Source organism: Leucoraja erinacea, unplaced genomic scaffold (assembly GCF_028641065.1).
Source record: "Leucoraja erinacea ecotype New England unplaced genomic scaffold, Leri_hhj_1 Leri_1469S, whole genome shotgun sequence".
Lineage (NCBI taxonomy): Eukaryota > Metazoa > Chordata > Chondrichthyes > Rajiformes > Rajidae > Leucoraja > Leucoraja erinaceus.
Window position 1 is genome coordinate 4,181 of NW_026575747.1, and position 23,482 is coordinate 27,662.

Sequence of the window (23,482 nt, forward strand, 5' to 3'; positions counted from 1 at the left end):
TGACATACAGATTTATAGTTTGGCGGCTATTTCAAAGTTCGAGTTTTGGAGGGACTGGCAGTTATTTTCAGCGCTTTTCTGTTGTGGGTTTTGATTGGTAGATAAAACAGTTCTCTGATTGGGTCATTCTTCACACCAATGAGATCATGTCCTTTTTCACCAATCACCAGCGGTTCTCTGGATTCCTCAAACAGGTATAAGAAAGGCGAGTCTGTGATAATTTTCTCATTCTGCGTGTACAAAACATCAGGAGATGTCTGGACGAGGAAAAACCAGCGGCAAAGCTCGGGCCAAGGCCAAGTCTCGCTCGTCCCGGGCTGGACTGCAGTTCCCGGTCGGTCGTGTTCACAGGCACTTGAGGAAAGGCAACTATGCTCAGCGGGTGGGTGCAGGAGCCCCTGTCTATCTGGCTGCTGTGCTCGAGTATCTGACGGCTGAAATCCTCGAGCTGGCCGGCAACGCAGCCCGGGACAACAAGAAGAGCCGCATCATCCCCAGACATCTGCAGCTGGCCGTTCGCAACGACGAGGAGCTCAACAAGCTGCTGGGAGGGGTGACCATCGCTCAGGGCGGTGTGTTGCCCAATATCCAGGCCGTGTTGTTACCCAAGAAAGCCGGCGGAGCGAACAAGTAAGCGAGATAAACTCAACATAGTGACCCAAAGGCTCTTTTCAGAGCCACTCACCATGTCTGTGGAAGGGCTGATCATCGATTATGTTTAGTGCGGGACAAGTGTTCCTTGTCGTTGTCGAAATCCGACTACATTGAGTTTTCTACCAAGGTGGCGGAGCGGTAGACTTACAGCGCAGAGACCCTGGTTCGATCCTGACTACGGGTGGTTCCCTGTGCACAATTTTTACGTTCTCCCCGTATCCTCCCACACTTGGTTTGATATAAATTTTTAAAATATATATGTTTTTCAAACACTTATCATTTGTAGGATAGTGTTCATGTGTGAGGATCGCTAGTCGTTGCGGACTCGCTGTTCCGAACGGTCAGTTTCCGCGTTATACCTCAAAACTAAACATGAAACAGTGGTTGGCTGATGCGGGAAGCTACATTTAGGCAGATATTCCTCAGAACATTGGCAGCGACCTACAGTAAGACATCCTCCTCGAAACCAACTCAGTTTCCCACTCACCTACAGAACAATTAATGCAGCAACACTAACATCAACATCGGTTTCTCTCCGAAAACAGCGACTAATATCCAGCCTCGGGCAGAGCTGAATTCCATCAGTTTCGCTAGCGGATCAGTAAATTCGCAGCGCATACGATTCATGGGGACATTAAAATCGGTATGTTGATGGAAAATATATTATGATAACATTTGCCTCTGTTCTAGTTTGCACTGAAATTGGCCGGCAATCACACTGCAGTCTTTTCTCCGATTGACTGAGCTCAGACCGCCGGAGAGAGGAGAGAAGCAGCGAGAGTAAGTGAGTCAAAGGGAAAGAAGATTTAAGTGAGTCCCAAGTAAGTGAGTCAAAGGGAAAGAACATTTAAAAAGAGCGCCAAAGGCCCAGGGACAAGTAATTTGTAATTCACTAATTTACCGTAAATTTGTGAATTGGTGGGGGGTGTGGTAGAGGGTGTATGTGTAATCAACAAATAACAAATAGTACAAATAATATAGTATTTCGTTATGTTTAATAACCTGATGGCTGTCAGGAAGAAGCTGTCCTTCAATGTGGATGTTACAGTTTTTAGTTTACAAAAGTCGGGCATCAGTCAGTCCACAAGCTGTGATTCAGTCAGAAAGTCCAGAGGCCATGAGTTGCTCAGTCAGTCCAGAGACCGTGAGTTAGTCCCAAGGCAGTGAGTCCAGAGGCCATGAGTGGGCCACTCACTGCCCCCCCCCCCCCCCCCCCTCCCACTAGCATCCCCACCTCAAGACGCAGCCCTCCGCCTAGCTATAGGATGCTCCCCCTCCAGAAGCCACCCCCATCCCCAGGGCCAGATAGGCTGCATCCCAGAGTAGTTAAGGAAGTAGCTCCAGAAATAGTGGATGCATTAGTAATAATCTTTCAAAACTCTTTAGATTCTGGAGTAGTTCATGAAGATTGGCGGGTAGCAAACGTAACCCCACTTTTTAAGAAGGGAGGGAGAGAGAAAATGGGGAATTACAGACCAGTTAGTCTAACATCGGTAGTGGGGAAACTGCTAGAGTCAGTTATTAAAGATGGGATAGCAGCACATTTGGAAAGTGGTGAAATCATTGGACAAAGTCAGCATGGATTTACGAAAGGTAAATCACGTCTGACGAATCTTATAGAATTTTTCGAAGATGTAACTAGTAGCGTGGATAGGGGAGACCCAGTGGATGTGGTGTATCTGGACTTCCAGAAGGCTTTCGACAAGGTCCCACATAAGAGATTAGTATACAAACTTAAAGCACAAGGCATTGGGGGTTCAGTATTGATGTGGATAGAGAACTGGCTGGAAAACAGGAAGCAAAGAGTAGGAGTAAACGGGTCCTTTTCACAATGGCAGGCAGTGACTAGTGGGGTACCGCAAGGCTCAGTGCTGGGACCCCAGCTATTTACAATATATATTAATGATCTGGATGAGGGAATTGAAGGCAATATCTCCAAGTTTGCAGATGACACTAAGCTGGGGGGCAGTGTTAGCTGTGAGGAGGATGCTAGGAGACTGCAAGGTGACTTGGATAGGCTGGGTGAGTGGGCAAATGTTTGGCAGATGCAGTATAATGTGGATAAATGTGAGGTTATCCATTTTGGTGGCAAAAAACGGGGAAAGCAGACTATTATCTAAATGGTGGCCGATTGGGAAAGGGGGAGATGCAGCGAGACCTGGGTGTCATGGTATACCAGTCATTGTAGGTAGGCATGCAGGTGCAGCAGGCAGTAAAGAAAGCGAATGGTATGTTAGCTTTCATTGCAAAAGGATTTGAGTATAGGAGCAGGGAGGTTCTACTGCAGTTGTACAGGGTCTTGGTGAGACCACACCTGGAGTATTGCGTACAGTTTTGGTCTCCAAATCTGAGGAAGGACATTATTGCCCTAGAGGGAGTGCAGAGACGGTTCACCAGAATGATTCCTGGGATGTCAGGACTGTCTTATGAAGAAAGAATGGATAAACTTGGTTTATACTCTCTAGAATTTAGGAGGTTGAGAGGGGATCTTATAGAAACTTACAAAATTCTTAAGGGGTTGGACAGGCTAGATGCAGGAAGATTGTTCCCGATGTTAGGGAAGTCCAGGACAAGGGGTCACAGCTTAAGGATAAGGGGAAAATCCTTTAAAACCGAGATGAGAAGAACTTTTTTCACGCAGAGAGTGGTGAATCTCTGGAACTCTCTGCCACAGAGGGTAGTTGAGGCCAGTTCATTGGCTATATTTAAGAGGGAGTTAGATGTGGCCCTTGTGGCTAAGGGGATCAGGGGGTATGGAGAGAAGGCAGGTACGGGATACTGAGTTGGATGATCAGCCATGATCATATTGAATGGCGGTGCATGCTCGAAGGGCCAAATGGCCTACTCCTGCACCTAATTTCTATGTTTCTATCCCTCGCAGCAGGACACCCCCTCCCTCATCAGCCCACGAGAGCCCCCGCCTGAAGCCATCCACCTCTGCTCGGCTGCAGGACGTTTGCCACCCCCGGGGTGGAAGATTGCAACCTTCACGTGGTCCGCCCTCTTTCGACTAATGCAATCAACTCGACATGCACAAACAGAAGATCAAATAGGAAAAGTTGTCCTACAACTTTAGGCTGTGCACACCACAGGAAAGAAGAAGCCACCCCCCACCCAACCCCCGACAGCCCCGCATGAAAAAAATGTTTTGCACAAAATCTTCAGTGAGTCCAGAGGATTGAGAATTACAACAAATTACAACTGCTCAATCTCTCTATATTAAAATTGTCTCTTTTTTTAATCAACAGCAAATAGCCATCAAAAGGCAGTGGGCAGCAGAACACAACAAGAAATAACTATTTAAACTTTAATAAATCAATTTTCCACTTTTCATGCCTGCGTGTTCTTCATCACAATGGGAACCTAATAGGGAGGAATGGCTGCTCTGTGGGAGATCCGCTAAGAGTGCATGGGGGGAGGTTGTAGGGAGCTGGACTGAATGTGTGGGGGGAAGGAGAATGGCAAGCAGCAGAGTGGGGGGATGAAGGGAAGACTGACTGAATTAACTGCCAGTGTACCGGCGTTAGTGTCTGCACTGCAAGCCCACCAGCCATGAGTAAGTGAACTGCCAGCCCACGAGCCGTGAGTAAGTGAACTGCCAGCCCACCAGCTGTAAGTGACTGAACGGCCAGCCCACCAGCCATAAGTGACTGAACTGCCAGACCAATAATCTATTCAGTCCACCTTCTCCCCCTTCTCTCTCACCTGTTTTGGGCAGACTTTCTGGCAGTTTCTCAGCTGCCTGCCTGGCAGGTCTGAGTGACTGAGCTGCCAGGCCTCAGTGACTGAGCTGCAAGCCCAATAATCCATTCGGCGCACAATGTCAATACTAGCCCTCTGGAAACAAGTACCTTCGGCCCACAGCACCCATACCAGTGCAACAGAAACCCTCCCCCCCACTGGCGAGCAATATTGGAATTCGTGGAGAGCTGGAATATTGCTTTGGGTGACCAGCCCAACTGGTCCCACTTAGTCTAGCACATTATAAATGTGTGAATGTGGTTTAGCCACTTGATCCCGATCCATTTACAATACAGACTGCGAGTGAATTAATTATCTGTTAGGAGTTTCTGGGAATGTAACCTCCCATTAATTTCACCTGCTAACCATTCAAAACAAATACGATTCATGGAACATAACAGTGGTTGGATTTTTGTGCAAAGGGGATTAGGTTATGGACAGGTTATTATTCATAAACCGGGGTCAAATCCTCACTTAGGTGTAAAAGTTAGGTTCAGTGAAAGGACCAAGAACTTGTAGTGATCTTGATAAGAAGTGAGATTTCAGGGGACTTACAACACAGGAGGTTACAGTTAATACATCATGTTCACCACAGCAATTAAACCACATCAACAGCAGCAAAATGCAAATGCAGTGCCTTGTTGATATTAGTCTGCTCTATATGTAACGTTGTGGGTGAAATATTTGCAGAGAGTGTCAAGGTGAGAGGGAATAAGAAGATAACGTTTCCGTGTCAGTGCAGAGGGCGGGAACGTAACAGCAACACCAGGACTGTGGGAAGAACCGTAAAATTTAGAACTCAATGGAGGACAAAGTCGTTAATTAAGAGGGTGCAAAAAGAGCATGAATGAAAGCTTGCGGGAATATAAAAACAGAATGTAAAAGCTTCTTTAGATATGTAAAAAGGATCAGATTAGTGAACACAAATGTAGGTCCCTAACAAGCAGAGACAGGTGAATTTATAATGGAGAAACAAGGAAATGACCGAACAGTTAAATGAGTACTTTAGTTCTGCCATCACTAAGGAAGACACAAACAATCTCCCAGAAATACTAGGGGGACTAGGATTTAATGAGAGGAAGGAACTGAAACTAATTCACATTAGTCAAGAAATTGTGTTAGTAAACCGTTGGGACTGGAGGCAAATGAATCCCCAGGGCCTGATGGTCGACATCCCAGCGTACTCAAGGAGGTGTACCCCAGAAATCATGGATGCATTGGTGATCATTTTCCAATTTTCACTCGACTCTGGATCAGTTCCTGTGTACTGGAGGGTAGACACTGTAACTCCACTTTTTTGGATGTTTTCAAGAGAGAGTTAGGTTTTGCTCGTAGGGCTGAAATAATTAAGGGATATGGGGGGAAAAGCCGAAACTGGATACTGATTTTAGATGATCAGCCGTGATCATAATGAATGGTGGTGCTGGCTCGAAGAGCCGAATGGACTAGTGCTGCACCTTTTTCTATGTTTCTCACTTTAGGTAGCCCCGGCATTCTCTCTCGCTCTATCCCTCCCCCACACAAGACGCACTAGCTTCTTCGCTAGGAATGGCCTGTTACTATTATCATTGCTTCTATTTTGCATATCTTTCATTCATTGTTCTTTACCTTTCCATATCGCTTGTTTCCCTTTTCCCTAACCAGCCTGAAGAAGGGTCTTGAGTTGAAACGTCAACCTCTCCAGAAATGCTGCCTGTGCCACTGAGTTGCTCCAGCTTTTTGTGTCTATGGACTGGGCAGTGTTCATCCATTTGTCCAATCATCCTTGATTCTGGTCGTTCAAGTTGCTGAACCAGGCCATGATGCAATTATAGAAATTAAATAACGTATTTGTTGGCATACTGAATTTCCCCAGTCTTAGAAGTAGAAACATTGATGCACTTTCTTTATGATTGCATCAATGTGCTGGGGCCAGGACAGATCTTCAGAAATATGCATGCCCAGGAATTTGATACAGTTGCATATGGATGTGCAGAGACCCAGTTCCCTGAGCTTGGTCTTGGACTGTGGCTGATTTCCCTTTGTCCATCTCCCTGCTGTCAGTGCTGGAGCTGTACTGGGCAGTCTCCATGCAGTTCTGAGATGGTTTGTGCAGGTCTGTGCCCTTACAGTGTTGGGAGTGGCTGGTGCAAATCTCTCAGACCACAGGCTGTGTGATCTGTACTGGGCTGTGACTTCACAGTGTAGTGCAGGGGGTGTTCCTGTCTTTATCTGTACAGGAGGGGTTGGTGTTGGAAATCTGTTGCCCCACAGGGAAGTGTGAGGTCCATGTCATTACATTATTGTGCGGTGTGATGGTCAAATAGTGTGTTTTCCACGCCTGTCTCCTTGCAGTACAGTGCAGGGAAGTTTTATTGTTTCCTGTTGGTACACGTGACAATAATAAACCTAAATCTTTTTAATTCACACAGTGAGTGCCAGTCATCTGTCATTGTATAAAATACAAGTCATAAAGTGATAGAGCTGTACAGCATGGAAACCTTGTCCATACCAACTACGTTGACATATTGGGCTAGTCTCTTTTACCTACTTTTGGCCCATATCCCTCTAAAACCTTCCTGGCCTTGTATCTGTCCAAATGTCATAATTGTATCCACTCCTATAGATTCTTCTGGAAGCTCATTCCAGATGTGGACGACATTCTGAATAAAAGTGTTGCCCTTGAGGTTTCTCTTAAATTTATCTCATTTCACCTTCATTGTGTGCCTTTTTTTTACGAATCCTCTACCCGGGGGGGAAAAAACTGTTCATTCAGTTTATCCTGCCCATCAGTTTCAGGTACACATCAAAAAGGTCACTGTTTAGCCTTCAATGCTGCAAAGTTTAAAGGCCCAGCCCATCCATCCTCTCCCTATAATGCAAGCCCAGGTAACATATGATGCATCTCTTCTGCACCCGTTCCAATTTAATGACATTCTTAACTGCCAGTCAGGCCGCAGATCGACACGAGAATGGCTGAGAGCAAGGACCAGCTCGTTCATGCGAGCTGAGCGAAGGTGTTCCACAAAACGATCGCCCAGTCTGCGTTTGGTCTCGCCTATGTATATGAGTCCACATCTTGAAATACAGATACAGTAGATGAGGATGGAGGAGGTGCAAGTGAACCTCTGCCTAACCTGAGAGGACTGTTGGGTCCCTGGACAGGGTTGACGGAGGAGGTATAGCGACAGGTGTTGCATCTACTGTGGTTGCATGGGAAGGTACCTGGGAATGGGGTGGTTTGGGTGGGAAGGGATGAGTTAACCAGGGAGTTGCAGAGGGAATGGTCTCTGCAGAAGTCGGAAAGGGGTGGAGATGGGAAAATGTGGCTAGTGCTGGGATCCTGTTGTAGGTGGCGGAAATTTCAGAGGATTATGTGTTGTATGCGAATGTTGATGGGTTGGAAGGTAAGGACTAGGGGTACTCTGTCTCTGTTGTCACTAGGAGAGGGGGAGCAAGGGGTACTGAGGAGACGGGAATGAGTGGCTTGTTTATGATGGGAGAGGGAGAACCCCCATTCCCTAAAGAATGAGGACATCTCACATGTTCTAGTATGAAACACCTCATCTTGAGCACAAATGTGGTGTAGACGGATGAATTGAGAGTAAAGGACAGAGTCTTTGGGTGGGAAGAAGAATAGTCAAGATAGTTGTGGGAGTCAGTGGGTTTGTAATAGATGTTAGTCAATAGTCTATTTCTTGTGATGGAGTCTGTGAGATCAAGAAAGGGGAGGGAGATGTTGGAGATGGTCCAAGTGAATTTGAGTGCAGGATAAAAATTGGTGGTGAAGTTGATGAAGTCCATGAGTTCTGCCTGGATACAGGGGATAGCACCGATGCAGTCATCAATGTAACGGAGACGGAGTTCGAGGACAGGCCCAGTGCACGCCTTGAGCAAGGATTGTTCAACGTACCCTACAAAGAGACAGGCATAGCTGGGGCCCATGCGGGTGCCCAGAGCTACGTCTTGGATTCTTCAGTGAAATTGTCTCTCACTCCGTGACAGGGAGGCCGCTGCCCGGGGGGAGGGGCAGAGAGAGCTGTCCATCAGAGGCACAGGCACGGGCAGTCACTGCGCACAGGCAAATCACAGAGACGTTTCGCTGTAAAATCTGCAACTGGAGAAATGAACTAGAAACTGTAACTGTGATAGAAAAGTGAACAAAATATAATATCGTTTCCGAGCCAGAAGCGATGAAAAAGATCAACGAAAATTCATGATAGAGATAAAGAACAATGAAAGAGGTGAGAGATGCAGCCGGTCACAATTGTGTAAACAGTAAACGTGAGATAAAATAAAACTGATCTGATTATGGGGGCAGAGTTAATGTAGATGCAAGATGGCGGCACGTTCAGACGCAGCGGCTTTGCGCTCCCAAGTCCGAGTCAATTCAGGAGCAGCCCGGTACCGAACGCGGCTGTGAAAATAAGGTATTTAAAAACCTCAGAACCCCTAGAAACCCCAGTACCCCCAGAAACCATAGTAGGAAACTCACCTCCAGGATGAGGAAATCCAGGACCCACATTGCAATCCCGACGGGTCGCACATGGAGCCGCACGGAACTGCTCAATATCGGACGTGGCTGCGAGAAACTGGCTTGTGAGTACTACAGCACCCTCACCAAAATCCCGATGGAGCTGGGCAGAACAGCCCCCTGGATCACCACTCCGGAGGGCAGGAGACGGAGCAAGCGCCGGGAGCGAAAGCAGAAACGTGGAAGGCGAGCGGGGATGCAGGACAGGCTACGGAGGCTCCACAAAGACCATCGCTCCCAAGCGTCTTTCTCACGAATGTCCGGTCATTCACCAACAAGCTGGATGGGGTAAGGCTCTGGATCAACACCCAGCGATCCCTGAAAGACTGCTGTGTGCTGATCTTCACAGAGACCTGGCTCAGCGCGCTGGTTCCCGATGGGGCTGTGGACCTAACCAAACGGTCACTGCATCGTGCTGATAGAACAAAGACTCCGGTAAGAGCAAGGGCGGCAGGCTCTGTATCTATATCAACAATGACTGGTGTACCAACCACACTACAGTAGAGAGCTACTGTTCCCCAGACCTGGAATACCTAGTGATTAAATGTAGGCCGTTTTACCTGCCTCGGGAGTTTACTGTGGTTATCATCATGGCCATATACATCCCACCACAGGCTAATGCTAACCTAGCGCTAGCACAGCTGCACTCGGCCATCAGTAAGCAGCAGGATGCTCACCCCGACGGTGCCTTCTTGTTGCAGGGGACTTTAATCAGGTCGACCTACGAGCTGCACTCCGCAAATTCCACTAGCATGTGCAGTGCCCTACCAGGGGCTCAAACACGCTGGATAAAGTGTACACCAACATCAAGGACGCTTACAGAGCTCTCCCCTGCCCATCCCTGGGACAATCCGATCACCTCTCACTGTTTCTTCTGCCTGCATACAAACCCCTCATCCGCAAGACCAAACCTGCAATAAGGACGGTCAATATATGGCCCAAGGATGCCACCCTACAACTGCAGGACTGCTTTGATCGCACCGACTGGGACCTGTTTGCACAACAGGCAACCAGTGGTACAGAGGTAGACTTGGAGGAGTACACATCCACTGTGCTCTCCTACATCAACTGCTGTGTGGAGACTGTCACAGTGGACAAGCAAATAAAGATATTCCCAAACCGGAAACCCTGGATGAACAAGGAGGTTCAGAATCTGCTAAGGGCACGCAACAATGTCTTTAAATCCAGGGACACTTCTGCCTAAAGTGCTGCCAGGTCAAACCTGAACAAAGGCATAAAAAAGGCCAAAGACATCCACAGGCAAAGGGTGGAAGACCACTTCAATACCGCGGACACCAGAAGCATGTGGCAGGGTGTCAGGGACATCACTGACTACAAGAGCAGCCCCGCCTGCCCCCACGGTGATATCACACTGGCCAACGAACTAAACACCTTCTTTGCCCGGTTCGAAACTGGCAACACCACCAGGAGTGGAATAACCCCGGCCATGGCGGAGGGACAGGCCTTAACACTGAGCACTCAGGAGGTACAGTGCGCTCTGCGTAGGATCAATCCACGCAAGGCTGCAGGCCCGGATGGAGTCCAGGGAAGGGTACTAAAGGACTGTGCTGTACAGCTGGCGGAGGTATTCACGAGAATCTTTAATCTGTCTCTTTCCCTGGCAACGGTCCCCAAGTGCCTGAAAACAGCCACCGATGTCGGTGCCGAAAAAGTCTAAAGTCACCAACCTGAACGACTACCTGCCCTAACTCCAATCCCAATGAAGTGCTTCGAAAGACTGGTTCTCTCCCACATCAAATCCAGCATCCCTGCCTCACTGGACTCTCATCAATTTGCATAAAGGGCAAATAGATCGACAGAGGATGCCATCTCTCTGGCTCTTCACACTGTCCTGACTCACCTGGATAGACAGGGCACATACGTGAGGATGCTCTTCATTGACTATAGCTGTGCATTCAATATGGTCATCCCCACCAAGCTCACCACCAAACTCCACCAGCTAGGCCTCAGCTCGCCGATATGCCATTGGTTCCTGAACTTTCTGACGGAGCGACCGCAGGCAGTGAAACTGGGCCCGCACCTGTCCTCCACTATCACCCTGAGCACCGGCACACCACAGGGCTGTGTACTAAGCCCCATGCTCTACTCCCTCTTCACTCACGACTGTGTTCCCCCATTCGACACCAACACCATCGTGAAGTTTGCAGACGACACAACAGTGATTGAGCCAACGGTGATATAACAAAGTACAGAGCGGAGGTGCAGAACCTGGCGGACTGATGCGCACGTAACAACTTGTCACTAAACACCTCCAAGACCAAAGAGCTGATTATTGTCTTCAGGAGGTCCCATAATGGAGAATACACCCCAATCTCCATTTATGGGGAAAGTGTGGAGAGAGTGTCCAGCTTTAAGTTTCTGGGCACTCACATTTCAGAGGACCTCACATGGTCCACTAACACCGCTGTGATGGTCAAGAAGGCATTTAAAAAAGACTGGTCTTCCCCAACAGATGCTGACTACCTTCTACCGCTGCAACACAGAGAGCATATAAACTTATGGCATCTCTGTGTGGTATCTCAGCTGCACGGAGGCAGAGAGGAGAGCTCTTCAGCGCGTCGTCCACAGAGCGCAGATGATTATTGGGACACAGCTACCAGCCTTGGAGGGCATCTACCACACATGGTACCTCAGGAAGGCCGTCAGCATCCATAAAGACTCCTCACACCCTTGTAATGGACTGTTCAAACTACTTCCCTCCAGCAGACGTTACAAGGCCTTCTACGCCCGAACCTCCAGACTCAGAAACAGCTTTATTCCCAGAGCTATAGCTGCTCTGAACCGGCCCTGCTGAGTGCCCCCCATCCCCCCTGGACTGTCTCCCTCAGATGGTCACGTCGCACTGTTAATTTATTTATTTTATTTTTTTGACATCGGTTGGAAGCTGCATACTAAATCTCGTTGCACATATTAGCTGCCTTTTAAAGCATTGCCTTCTACAGATCGCTCAGATGTTGGAGAGGTTATACCTGTGAGTGACCTGTAATGTCTCCCCCGTAGTTTTCTTTGTTCAAGGGCATTTCAGTTGCCAAACCAGACCATGATGCAACTGTACACCTGTAAAAGTTAAATAACGTATTTGTCAACAAACTGAATTGATCAATCCTTTTAGGAAATAGAGGAAGGAACAACGAGGTGTATATCATGTGTAGAAAGCTGAGATGAAGCAAATCTAGTAACTTAAGTGGAAAAGCAAAAGACCAAAAAGAGGGCACTTTGGCAGAGAAGGTTATAAAAGGGGTGGATTTGTGTATATTAAGAGCTAAAGGTAACTCAGGAGAGATTAAGGTCGCTGAAGGATCAATGTGGATATCTATATTTGGAGCCATGGAGAATGTTACATGAACTGAGGGATTCAGTGAAGAGAACTACGATGTCTGGTAACATATCAACGTTGAGAGGCATAGGTAAGGTAGACAGTCAAAACATTTTTGCAGGTTGCAAATGTCCAGTACCAGCGGGCATAGCTGTAAGATGAGAGGGAGAAAGCATAAAGGGCTATGTGGGACAGGTTTTTTACTAAGAATAGTGGGGGTCTTGTTTGCATTGCCTGGGTTGGTGGTGGCAGATACAATAGTGGTGTATAAGAGGATTTTAGATAGGCACATGGATGTGCAGGGAATAGAGAAGTATGGATCATGTACAGGCAGATGAAATCAGGCATCATGTTTGGCACAAACATTGTGGGCTGAAGGACTCGTACTGTTCTACGTTCAATCTGGAAAGAGGCACTGGTGGTCTTATAGTGCAAAACGAAGAGTAAATCCCAGGGGCCTGATCAAGGCTATCTTTGGACATTGTGTGAAACCAGGGAAGAAAATGCAGAGGCTCTGCAGATATATTTGTATTACTGTTAGGCAAGGCTGAGATACCGGAAGACTAATGTGGTGCCTTTACTTAAGAAAGACTGTTCAGGAAAGGCAGGGAACTACAGACCAGTGAGCCTAATGTTAGTGGTGGGAAAGTTACTGGTGGGGATTATGAGTGGATCCACTTGCACTTGGAAAGGCAAGGACTGAGGAGGAACAGTCATAATGGTTCTGTGCATGAGAAATCATGCCTCAAGAATTTGACTGGGTTTTTCAAAAAAGGGACCTTGGAAATTGGCGAAGGAAGGGCAGTAGATGTTGCCACATGGACTTTAGCAAGGCCTTTGACATGGTCATGTATGGCACACAGGTCCAGAAGTTAGACCATAAGAGATCCAGGGTGAGCTATTCAATCGATAGAAAACTGGCTATAGATATTGTTGTGTCGAGCTGTTTTAGAGTTTGGCCAATGACCAGTGTTGTGCTGCAGGGATCAGTGTTGTACAGTCGACAGCGAATAAGGTTAACTAAGATTGCCACAGGATTTAAATCAGCTGGGACAGAGACCCAAGGATTGGCAGATGGAACTTAACTTGAACAAGTGCATAGCTTTTCATTTTGGCTGAACAGTAAATGTCACCAGACTGTTGGAAGGATGTGGCTTTGCTGGAGAGAGTACAAAGGAAATTCAGCAGGATGTTGCCTGGACTGGAGGATTGAGCCATGGGGGGAGCTTAGAGAAGCATGGTCTGTGTTTCAAAAACATGAGGCGATAGGTTTGAGGTAAGGCACATGGAGTTTTAAAGGAAATCGAAGGGTTCTTTTTACAAAGGGATTGATTGATATCTGAATCATGTGCCAGAGAAGGTGGTGGAATCGGATACAGTCACCGTGTTTAAGAAACATTTAGACAGATGGATAAATAGGTAAGGCATAGAAGATGAAGTCCCAATGCAAGGAAATGGATTAATATACAGTGGCTTGCAAAAGTTTTCATACCCCTTGATCTTTTCCACATTTTATCACGTTACAACCACAAACGTAAATGTATTTTATTGGGATTTTATGTGATAGACCAACACAAAGTGGTCCATAATTGTGAAGTGGAATACATGGTTTTAAAAAAAATTTACAAATAAAAAACTGAAAAGTGTGGCGTGCAAAAATATTCAGCCCCCGTGAGTCAATACTTTGTAGATCCACCTTTCGCTGCAATTACAGCTGCAAGTCTTGTGGGGTATGTCTCTACCAGCTTTGCACATCTAGAGACTGACATTTTTGCCCATTCTTCTTTGCAAAATAGCTCAAGCTCAGTCAGATTGGATGGAGAGCGTCTGTGAACAACAATTTTCAAGTCTTGCCAGAGATTCTCAATTGGATTTAGATCTGGACTTTGACTGGGCCATTTAACATTTTGCTTTGGATTCCATGGTAGCTCTGGCTGTAAGGGTCGTTGTCCACTGGAAGGTGAACCTCTGCCCAGTCTCAAGCTTTTTGCAGACTCTAACAGTTTTCTTCCAAGATTGCCCTGTATTTGGCTCCATCCATCTTCCCCATCAATTGTCCCTGCTTCCCCACAGCACTACACCAGGGTGATGTGCAGTGTTAGTATTCCGCCACACAAAGCGTTTTGCATTTAGGCCAAAAAAACCTTCTTCCACATTGTCCCCCACCAAGGCTTTTTTTTTCAAATGGCTTTTCTTCTTGCCACTCTTCCCTAGATTTGTGGAGTGCTCACTAATAGTTCTCCTGTGGACAGATTCTCCCACCTGAGCTGTGGATCTATGCAGCTCCTCCTCTTGGCTGCTTCTCTGATCAATGCTCTCCTTGTCCGGCCCGTCAGTTTAGGTGGATGCCATGTCTTGGTAGGTTTGCAGTTGTGCCATACTCTTTCCATTTTCGGATGATGGATGAACAGATCCAGTGAGATGTTCAAAGCATTTTTATAAACCAGCCCTGCTTTAACTTGTCCCAACTGTATCCCTGACAGCTTTGGGCTTCATATGCTGTTTGTTCACTAATGTATAACTCAAAACTCACTTAGATTAGACAACAACCACTATTTACTTTAAGTTGATCCCTGCATTTGTTGCACTGGTCATGTCTTGGTAGGTTTGCAGTTGTGCCATACTCTTTCCATTTTCGGATGATGGATTGAACAGTACTCCGTGAGATGTTCAAAGCTTGGTATATTTTATTATAACCTAGCCCTGCTTTAAACTTGTCACAACTTTATCCCTGACATGTCTGGTGTGTTCTTTGGGCTTCATGATGCTGTTTGTTCACTAATGTTCTCTAACAAACCTCTGAGGCCTTCACAGAACAGCTGTATTTATACTGAGATTAGATTACACACAAGTGGACACTATTTACTAATTAAGTGACTTCTGAAGGCAATTTGTTGCACAAGAACAGCTACTTTTTTGCCAGTTTTTTATTTGTAAAAAAAATTGAAAACCGCTGTTATCAGACTGTTGACACCTTTCATATGTTTCCAATCTTCCAATCCACCTCGTTGTGTCCCCTTGCACTTTGTTTTCTTTTTGCAATAATGTATTGAATGAGTGAACGATTTCCCAGCATTACATGGAAAATAAACGTTGTCACTGTACATTGCTACATTTGACAATAATAAATCAACTCCAAAAACCAAGAGATGACAAAGGCCTGAGGTTCACAGAGATCTTAGGGTCCTGGTGCATGATTTGTAATAACTCGCATGCAGACGCAGACAGAATTAGTGAACTTAACAGGTTACCTGATGTAAGGCAGTGGGGTTGCAGAAGGCTGTATGTATAACAGGTAGGTGATTTCAACTTCCGTTACACTGACTGGGTCTGCCATAGATTCGAGGCTATGTGGACGGGGTGGAATTTGTTAAATGCGTCCAGGAACGATTTCTCAAGTAATATGTGGAAGGGCCTGACAGAGAGGAGGCGACACTGGGCCTCCTATTGGTAAATCAGGCAGAGCAAGTGACTGAAGTGTCAGTGGGGAGCCAGTGACCATAATTATATCAGTTTTAATAAAAAACAAGTAAATAAATTATATTTCAGACATACAGTGAGTTGATACCACAACTGGAGTCTGTGTCGGGTGTTGGACTGTTTAAAATAGAGGGTCGCTCATGTATGAAAGAGACGAATCCGATTTCAGGGATCAGAGACTCTGAGGAGCGGCGGAGTCAACGAGTTTAACGGTTACTGAGCTGGGAAACTACACGTAACCATCGAGAATCCACAGCACGGGTCGATCGTCGAGGTAATTCCATCCTGGGAACTGTGCAACGGGCCACCTGTCTGAGCTGTGAATGTGTAGATGTGAACATTGTGTCAGAGAGTGTGTTGAAGGGGCGGGCGGCTCAGACTGATGTCAATGTGTTTGTGGGTCCGAACACTTTGCCGGATTTCCCAGCCCCTCTGGTGAAAAATGTAAAGCTATCAGTGGCACGCGATCGCCCCACTTCCCAGCTCAGTCCTGAAGTTGGAATTAACCGGATAGTTTACGTTGGTTTCGATATTTCTGACGATAAGCAGCGAGCATGTCAGCGATCGGGGCAGAGAACGCCCTCAGTGCAGCAGTGAAACCGGGCGAAATGGAAAGCGCTGCCTTTAATTCCTATCAAATCTACTGGACAATAAACATTCCGGTCTCAGAGATGTACCGAGGGTAATTTAGGTCTCCGAGATATCTGATTTTAATTGGAATCGGAGAGTTTTTGAGGACAGAGAAACACAGCGAGGCGAAGGGGCCGTGATCTGAGAGCAGGATGTCTCCGCCCCGTCCGCTCGCTGCCTTTAAGTTGCGCTGTGCCGCCGCCTCTCGCTTCATTTCTCACTCAGTCCTGAGTGTCAGAGAGAGTTTGTGCAGAGTCACCGACATGACCGAGACCGCAGCCGCCGAAGCGGCTCCTCAAGCCGTCCCCGCCGCCCAAACCAAGGCTCCCAAGAAGAAGAAAGCGCCCGCCCGGAAGAATGCAGCCGGTCCGAAGCTGGGCGACCAGATCGACAACATTGTGGCGGATTGCCACGATCGCCGAGGGATGTCTTTCTATGCGATAAAGAAGGGACTGGCCGCCAAGGGTGTGGATGTGGAGAAGTGCCGCCACCTGATCAAGTCGGGCATCAAGAGAAAATTAGCAAACGGTTCCCTGGTTCAGCTCAAGGGCGTGGGCGCCTCGGGTTCTTTCAAGACCGGTCAGGGAGAAGGCGCCGTGAAGTCGGAAAAGAAAGTGGTTCCTGCAGCCAAAACATCCAAGAACAAGAAATCAACGTCCAGGAAAACCCCGACCAAGAAATTACTGGCAAAAAAATCTACCACCAAAAGATCTTCGATGAAGAAATCTCTCACCAAGAAAGTTGTGGCCAAGAAACCAGCGCTTAAACAAATGGCGGCGAAGAAATCATCGCCCAAGAAGGCGGCGCCGAAAAAACAAAAAAAGGCCGTAGTCAAAAAGACGAAGGCGGCCAAGAAGCCGGTAAAAGGCCAGGCGAAGACGAAATCGGCGAAACCCAAGAAGGCAATGATCAAAAAGTGAATTATAAAGCGCACATTGTAAACACCTGAACCCAACGGCTCTTCTCAGAGCCACCCACATCTCTCAGGAAAGAGCTGATCCAGACTCAAGCGATCCCTGTCCCAAGACAAGCTCAGTGCCAGTGGGGACTCGTTTAAATTACCGGGGGTTCCTTGTAACTCGCTGCATTCGCGGCACCCCCCACCTCTCCTCCCGGTATCCAGTATATGGAATACAACTAAATGGTATGTCCGGGCTAAACCTCACTCGGACTGGGCATACGTTTGGCTTCAAGCTGAGTTCAAAGCCGTTTCCATGTCAGTGAGACAATAACACTGACAAAATCCCCCCCTCAGAGCCCATACATCAACGCAGTAATATTGCCAAATCATCCGTGTTAAAAGCTGTTGAACGCTGTGGGGTGGGCGATATCGGCAGAGGGAACGGGCTCCGAGGATGAACCGGAAGGAGACAATTTAATTTGACAGCGATAATATCACTGACTTTTACCACGGAATGTCTGTCTGAAAGTTCGGCCGGAGCGCTAAATTTCGGGTAGTTTGTGGGCACACCGTTTGAAAAATGTTTTCTGGAATCTGGGGCGTGGAGCTGGAATATGAGAGGAAGCTGTCTGTCACTTTGTCTCCTCCTCTCCCCGCCTCTCACTCTCTGCGTATCTCGGGCAGGTCGGGGCGCTGCATATAAAAAGCGATAGCGCCAGTTAGATTATCGCTGAGCAGCGACTTGAGTGAAGCAGCATCATGTCTGGTCGAGGGAAAGGAGGCAAAGGACTGGGCAAAGGCGGAGCAAAGCGACACCGCAAAGTGCTTCGCGATAACATCCAGGGCATCACCAAGCCAGCTATCCGCCGCCTGGCTCGGCGTGGTGGGGTCAAGCGGATCTCGGGTCTGATCTACGAGGAGACCCGCGGGGTGCTGAAGGTTTTCCTTGAGAATGTGATCAGGGACGCGGTCACCTACACCGAGCACGCCAAGCGCAAGACGGTCACTGCCATGGATGTGGTGTACGCTCTGAAACGACAGGGCCGCACTCTCTACGGCTTCGGCGGCTAAATAACTATCCCCTTTATTCCAACACAAAACAAAGGCTCTTCTAAGAGCCACACACAACCTCACAGAAAGAGCAGAGACTAGGGAATTAGAGTAGTTGCAGATTGAGATGTGTGTTTCCACCACTGAACATAACTGTTTTTAGCTTGATCACCGCGGTCATTAGAATGCAAAGCCGACAGTAAAAGATCATACACAAGGCGATGTCAGTTTCCCTTTTACCTATATATCTCCAGAACAAGGGGTCATAGTTTAAGGATAAGGGGGAAATCTTTTTGGACCGAGATGAGGAAAACATTGTTCACACAGAAAGTGGTGAATCTCTGGAACTCTGCCACAGAAGGTAGTTGAGGCCAGTTCATTGGCTATATTTAAGAGGGAGTTAAATGTAGCCCTTGTGGTTAAAGAGATCAGGGGGTATGGAGAGAAGGCAGGTACAGGATACTGAGTTGGATGATCAGCCATGATCATATTGAATGACGGTGCAGGCTCGAAGGGCCGAATGGCCTACTGCTGCACCTATTTTCAATGTTTTATGATTAATGCAGCAACAGGAGGGTCGACTCCAAACCGTTCCCTGGGTAACAGTCGCTTATTTCCAGACACGTGCAGAGCTGAATTCCGTCTGCACAGGGATCCGGTCTGTAAATCCGCGCCGCATAATCAGTCATGATTTAAGCGAGAAGTTAAAGTGGATTTGATATTAAGTTGACAGAAACTGAATTCATTCCGAATAATACATAATATGAAATAATAATAATTCAGCCCTCGGTTCTCGGTTGAAATGAAATTGGCGGGCAATTTGAAATTCAACCCGCAACCAATGATACTGCAGTCCGTGCTCTCTGGTTTGTCGGGATTCCCCCACGCCACATGCCGGTCACAAATCTCTGTATCCCACCCTACCGGCCCCAGACCTTCTGAAACCGCCGCCTGATGCTGACCAAAGATCCTGCTATAAGAACTTTGGTGCTGACAAACCTGCAGCCAATCGCAAGAATTGGACATCATGAGTGACATCTCTGCTCCAACCATTCAGAGACTGTGGGCCGGACCTTCACCGATGCTTTAAAAGCGGGTCCCAGAGACGGCTCCGTCATTCAGTCCCTGTATTTTACACTGTGCTCTCACTGTTGAAGGAGAATGGCCCGGACCAAGCAGACAGCGCGCAAATCGACCGGAGGGAAAGCTCCTCGCAAACAGCTGGCGACCAAAGCGGCGCGGAAGAGCGCTCCAGCCACGGGCGGAGTGAAGAAGCCTCATCGCTACAGGCCCGGCACCGTGGCTCTGAGGGAGATTCGGCGCTACCAGAAATCCACCGAGTTGCTCATCCGCAAACTGCCCTTCCAGCGCCTGGTGCGGGAGATCGCTCAGGACTTCAAGACAGACCTGCGCTTCCAGAGCTCGGCCGTCATGGCCCTGCAGGAGGCCAGCGAGGCTTACTTGGTGGGGCTCTTTGAGGACACCAACCTGTGCGCAATCCACGCCAAGCGAGTCACCATCATGCCCAAAGACATCCAGCTGGCCCGCCGCATCCGCGGGGAGCGCGCCTAAACTCCACCTCTCCACCAACAACAAACGGCTCTTTTAAGAGCCACTAATCCGGCAGAAGAAAGAGCTTTGGCTTTTTAATGTCCTTTTACATCAATGTTCTTTCTGCGGGGTTTTATCTGAATTGATGCTGCTGAGTGGAGTCTGACTTCAGTCATTCAAGTGTAACTGGTTTCGATGTAAATGCCAACACGGCTCATAATGGTGTGTACACGACCAGCCCCTGTTCGCTCTGCGCCCCCTTTTCTCACGCGCTCCGGGTTCAAGGACAACAAACGCCTTTATTACGCACTTTCCACGCGCGCCCCTCAGTCGCTGATCAGTCCTTCCACAGACACTGAGTTACACCATCTCCATAGTGATGAGGCCGGTTGGAGGGACAAAGGCGGCGACCACATACTCCAACTCCAAGTAACGACCCACACAGCGCTGACGCTGCTAACGGAAATCCTAATGGCTCTGCTCACGCACGGTCTCATTGAAAGTGTTGTGTTGATATTTGGACACCGCATTGATGCAACTGGTTCGATATTTCATTCGCAGGCGATAGTTCTCATTCTGTTTTGATCAAATTAGCCGTCCAAACCACGAGGTGTGACTGCATTCCCGCCGACCTCATTGAAACAGAAACTTCACCCTCGCCTTTCTCGTTAGTTTGTCTCAATCTTCATGTGACTGCATTCTGTTGTTTTGAACTTGAGTCCCGGTTTCTATTCGGGAAACATTCCTGCGACGGCTCCGAGAGTCATTAGACAATTGATCGTCAATAGTCTAATGTCCTTTATGCAAAGAGCGATCTCTAACATGTTCTATGAATAACGTTTGTACCCATAAGTTAGCAGTTTAAATGGTAAGAATGCGTTCTTAAGAATCGCTCAGGTAATTAATTCACATTGAGTGTGTCTTGTTGGTGGGTTAGGATAGAATCATTGGGATGCGAGGATCCAGTATCACACACAGATGTGTAATTATTTTTATTTTTTTGCCTGAAAAATACATTTTCTTTTTGGGCGGGCTTTTCAAACCTGTTATTTTGGGGCCAGGCGGTTATTTTCCGCGCATCTCCGGTTGTCGTCTGCTCATTGGAGAGAGACAGCTGTACGATTGGCCTATTTGAAATCACCAATGAGATGAAGCGCTGCGCCACCAATGGGAAGCGCTCCACCGCATTCCTCTAGAAGCTACAAGAAGGGCGAGTGCGGGAGGATTTCCTCATTCTTTGTGCGTAGAAATTGTTGAAAATGACTGGACGAGGGAAAACCGGCGGCTAAGCCAAGGCTAAGCCTAAGTCACGCTCGTCCCGGGCCGGACTGCAGTTCCCGGTGGGTCGTGTTCATCGGCTCCTGAGAAAGGGCAACTATGGTGAGCGGGTGGGTGCCGGAGCCCCGGTCTATCTGGCTGCTGTGCTCGAGTATCTGACGGCTGAAATCCTCGAGCTGGCCGGCAACGCGGCCCGGGACAACAAGAAGAGCCGCATCATCCCCAGACACCTGCAACTGGCCGTCCGCAACGACGAGGAGCTCCACAAGCAGCTGGGAGACGTGACCATTGCTCGAGGCGGGTGCTGCTATGATATTTGGTGCTGCCTAATATCCAGGCCCAAGAAAAGCAGCGCAGCCTCTGGCAGTAAGAGCAAACAAATAAGCGAAACGTCAATCTAACGACCCAACGGCTCGTTTCAGAGTCACCCACCGTGTCTGTCGAAGGGCTGAATACCGGCTGGGGTGGGCGCGGGGTATTTCCGTTCAGTTTATCCGCTGTCGTAACACCCGGACTAACTCACATTCCACGTTACGACCCTCCAGTTGCCATGAATAAAGCCAACATCTTCCCCCACACAAAGCGCGCCGCTTCTATCCGGATTTCTACACAGTCCGCATTCTCTCCGTCAGATACACGGAGCTCTCTCCCAACGGGGTGCAGTGAGTGGGGAGCTGGGGAATTTCAGAAAGGTCGAATGAAGGAAAATTTATCAATCCGCAGCGGGAAAATTTAATCTACTTTCATTTGTGTGACGACTCCAATTACGTGAAATAACTTAACCGGTCAAACAGCATTTGTGGAGGGAAGGAATAGGCGATATTTCGCCGACACGAATCTGTGTGTCTCCATGTAGCAACGCCTTTCTTCATGACCTAATGCCACCCAGACTGTTCCGACACCTGGTCGGTATTTTGACACCACTCCACAACAGTACAACCGATCACCAATATAACAAAATGTTCATTTACAGGAACATTGACTGCTGCACGATCCAATATAATGAATTGAAATCTCATCGGACCCAGTTAACCTATAACAAATTATAATTAATAAGTTATCATGGGCATTGCTCCCTCCGTGAGGCGTTGAGTGGCTCTTAGAAGAGCCTTTGTTTTGTGTTGGAATAAAGGGGGTAGTTATTTAGCCGCCGAACCCGTAGAGAGTGCGGCCTTGTCGTTTCAGAGCGTACACCACATCCATGGCAGTGACCGTCTTACGCTTGGCGTGCTCGGTGTAGGTGACCGCGTCCCTGATCACATTCTCCAGAAAAACCTTCAACACCCCGCGGGTCTCCTCGTAGATCAGACCCGAGATGCGCTTGACCCCACCACGCCGAGCCAGGCGGCGGATAGCTGGCTTGGTGATGCCCTGGATGTTATCGCGAAGCACTTTTCGATGGCGCTTCGCTCCGCCTTTGCCTAATCCTTTGCCTCCTTTCCCTCTGCCAGACATGATGCTGCTTTACTCGAGTCGCTGCTCTGTGACAAACTGACTGTTGCTGTCTTCTTTTATACGCACCGACCCGACCTGCCGGGGAAATGCAAGGAAAGAGGAAGGAGGGGAAAAGGCAAAATCAGAGTGACAGACAGAAAGAGGGACGTCTCTCATCTTCCAGCTCCGCCCTCGGTTTTTTCAACCGCCCATTTTGCAACAGGAAGAGGCCCCAAAGACCTAGATTTTGCCGATGACATTGCAATACTAGCAGAGTCGAGACACATCCTTAAAGAGATATCAGCTCTGGAGGAGAATGCATCAAAGGTTGAATTAAAGATCCGCTGCCAGAAGCCAAAGACCATGCAGACTGGAAACCAGCAGCCAATAGACCAACTGATAATCAATGGGGAACCTGTGGAAAACGCCACAAGAGTTACATTTCTTGGCATCATGTTCACAGTAGATGGAGAGGTACAGGTCGACATCAACTCCCGAATTGGTAAAGCTGCATCAGTCTTCAGAAAAATGCAGGCATTATGTTCTAGTAGCGGGATATCCAAGATGCTAAAAGTCAAGCTCTTCCAGTCTGTAATCCTCCCTTCAGCCCTCTCTGCCAGTGAGACATGGAAACTCAATGTGAAGATGAAAAATAAATTGGATGCATTCCAACAACGTTGCTTGAGGAAGATCCTGAAGACTAGCTACAGAGACCACATCACAAATGAGGATATCTGCCGGGAAACTGCAACAAAGCCTCTCAGCCAGGACATAGAGGTACGCAGGATGAAATTTGCAGGACATGTACTCAGAATGTCACCAGATCGTGTACCTAAGATAGCAATGACCTGGCAACCTGACGGGAGAAGAAAAAGAGACCGATAAAGGCAACATTTATTGCAACTTTACATAA

General features: G+C 47.8%; 3 protein-coding genes and 1 pseudogene across 3 annotated transcripts; all 4 read left to right on the forward strand.

Moving 5' to 3' along the window:
• On the forward strand, positions 1-23,482 carry LOC129715876 (core histone macro-H2A.2-like; annotated as a pseudogene).
• LOC129715872 (histone H1-like) lies at positions 16,527-17,420 on the forward strand. The gene has a single exon (XM_055665760.1). The coding sequence runs from the start codon at positions 16,619-16,621 to the stop codon at positions 17,273-17,275; it is 657 nt and encodes a 218-aa protein (XP_055521735.1). The 5' UTR covers positions 16,527-16,618; the 3' UTR covers positions 17,276-17,420.
• Positions 17,976-18,359, forward strand: LOC129715875 (histone H4). Its single transcript, XM_055665764.1, has one exon. The coding sequence runs from the start codon at positions 18,016-18,018 to the stop codon at positions 18,325-18,327; it is 312 nt and encodes a 103-aa protein (XP_055521739.1). The 5' UTR covers positions 17,976-18,015; the 3' UTR covers positions 18,328-18,359.
• Positions 19,412-23,482, forward strand: LOC129715874 (histone H3). Its single transcript, XM_055665763.1, has 2 exons — positions 19,412-21,501; positions 22,587-23,482. Exon 1 carries the CDS (start codon positions 19,468-19,470, stop codon positions 19,876-19,878), a length of 411 nt encoding a protein of 136 aa, XP_055521738.1. The 5' UTR covers positions 19,412-19,467; the 3' UTR covers positions 19,879-21,501; positions 22,587-23,482.

Coding starts and splice junctions, on each gene's coding strand:
- LOC129715872 (XM_055665760.1), top strand. CDS start 16,619: ATGACCGAGACCGCAGCCGCCGAAGCGGCTCCTCAAGCCGTCCCCGCC.
- LOC129715874 (XM_055665763.1), top strand. CDS start 19,468: ATGGCCCGGACCAAGCAGACAGCGCGCAAATCGACCGGAGGGAAAGCT.
- LOC129715875 (XM_055665764.1), top strand. CDS start 18,016: ATGTCTGGTCGAGGGAAAGGAGGCAAAGGACTGGGCAAAGGCGGAGCA.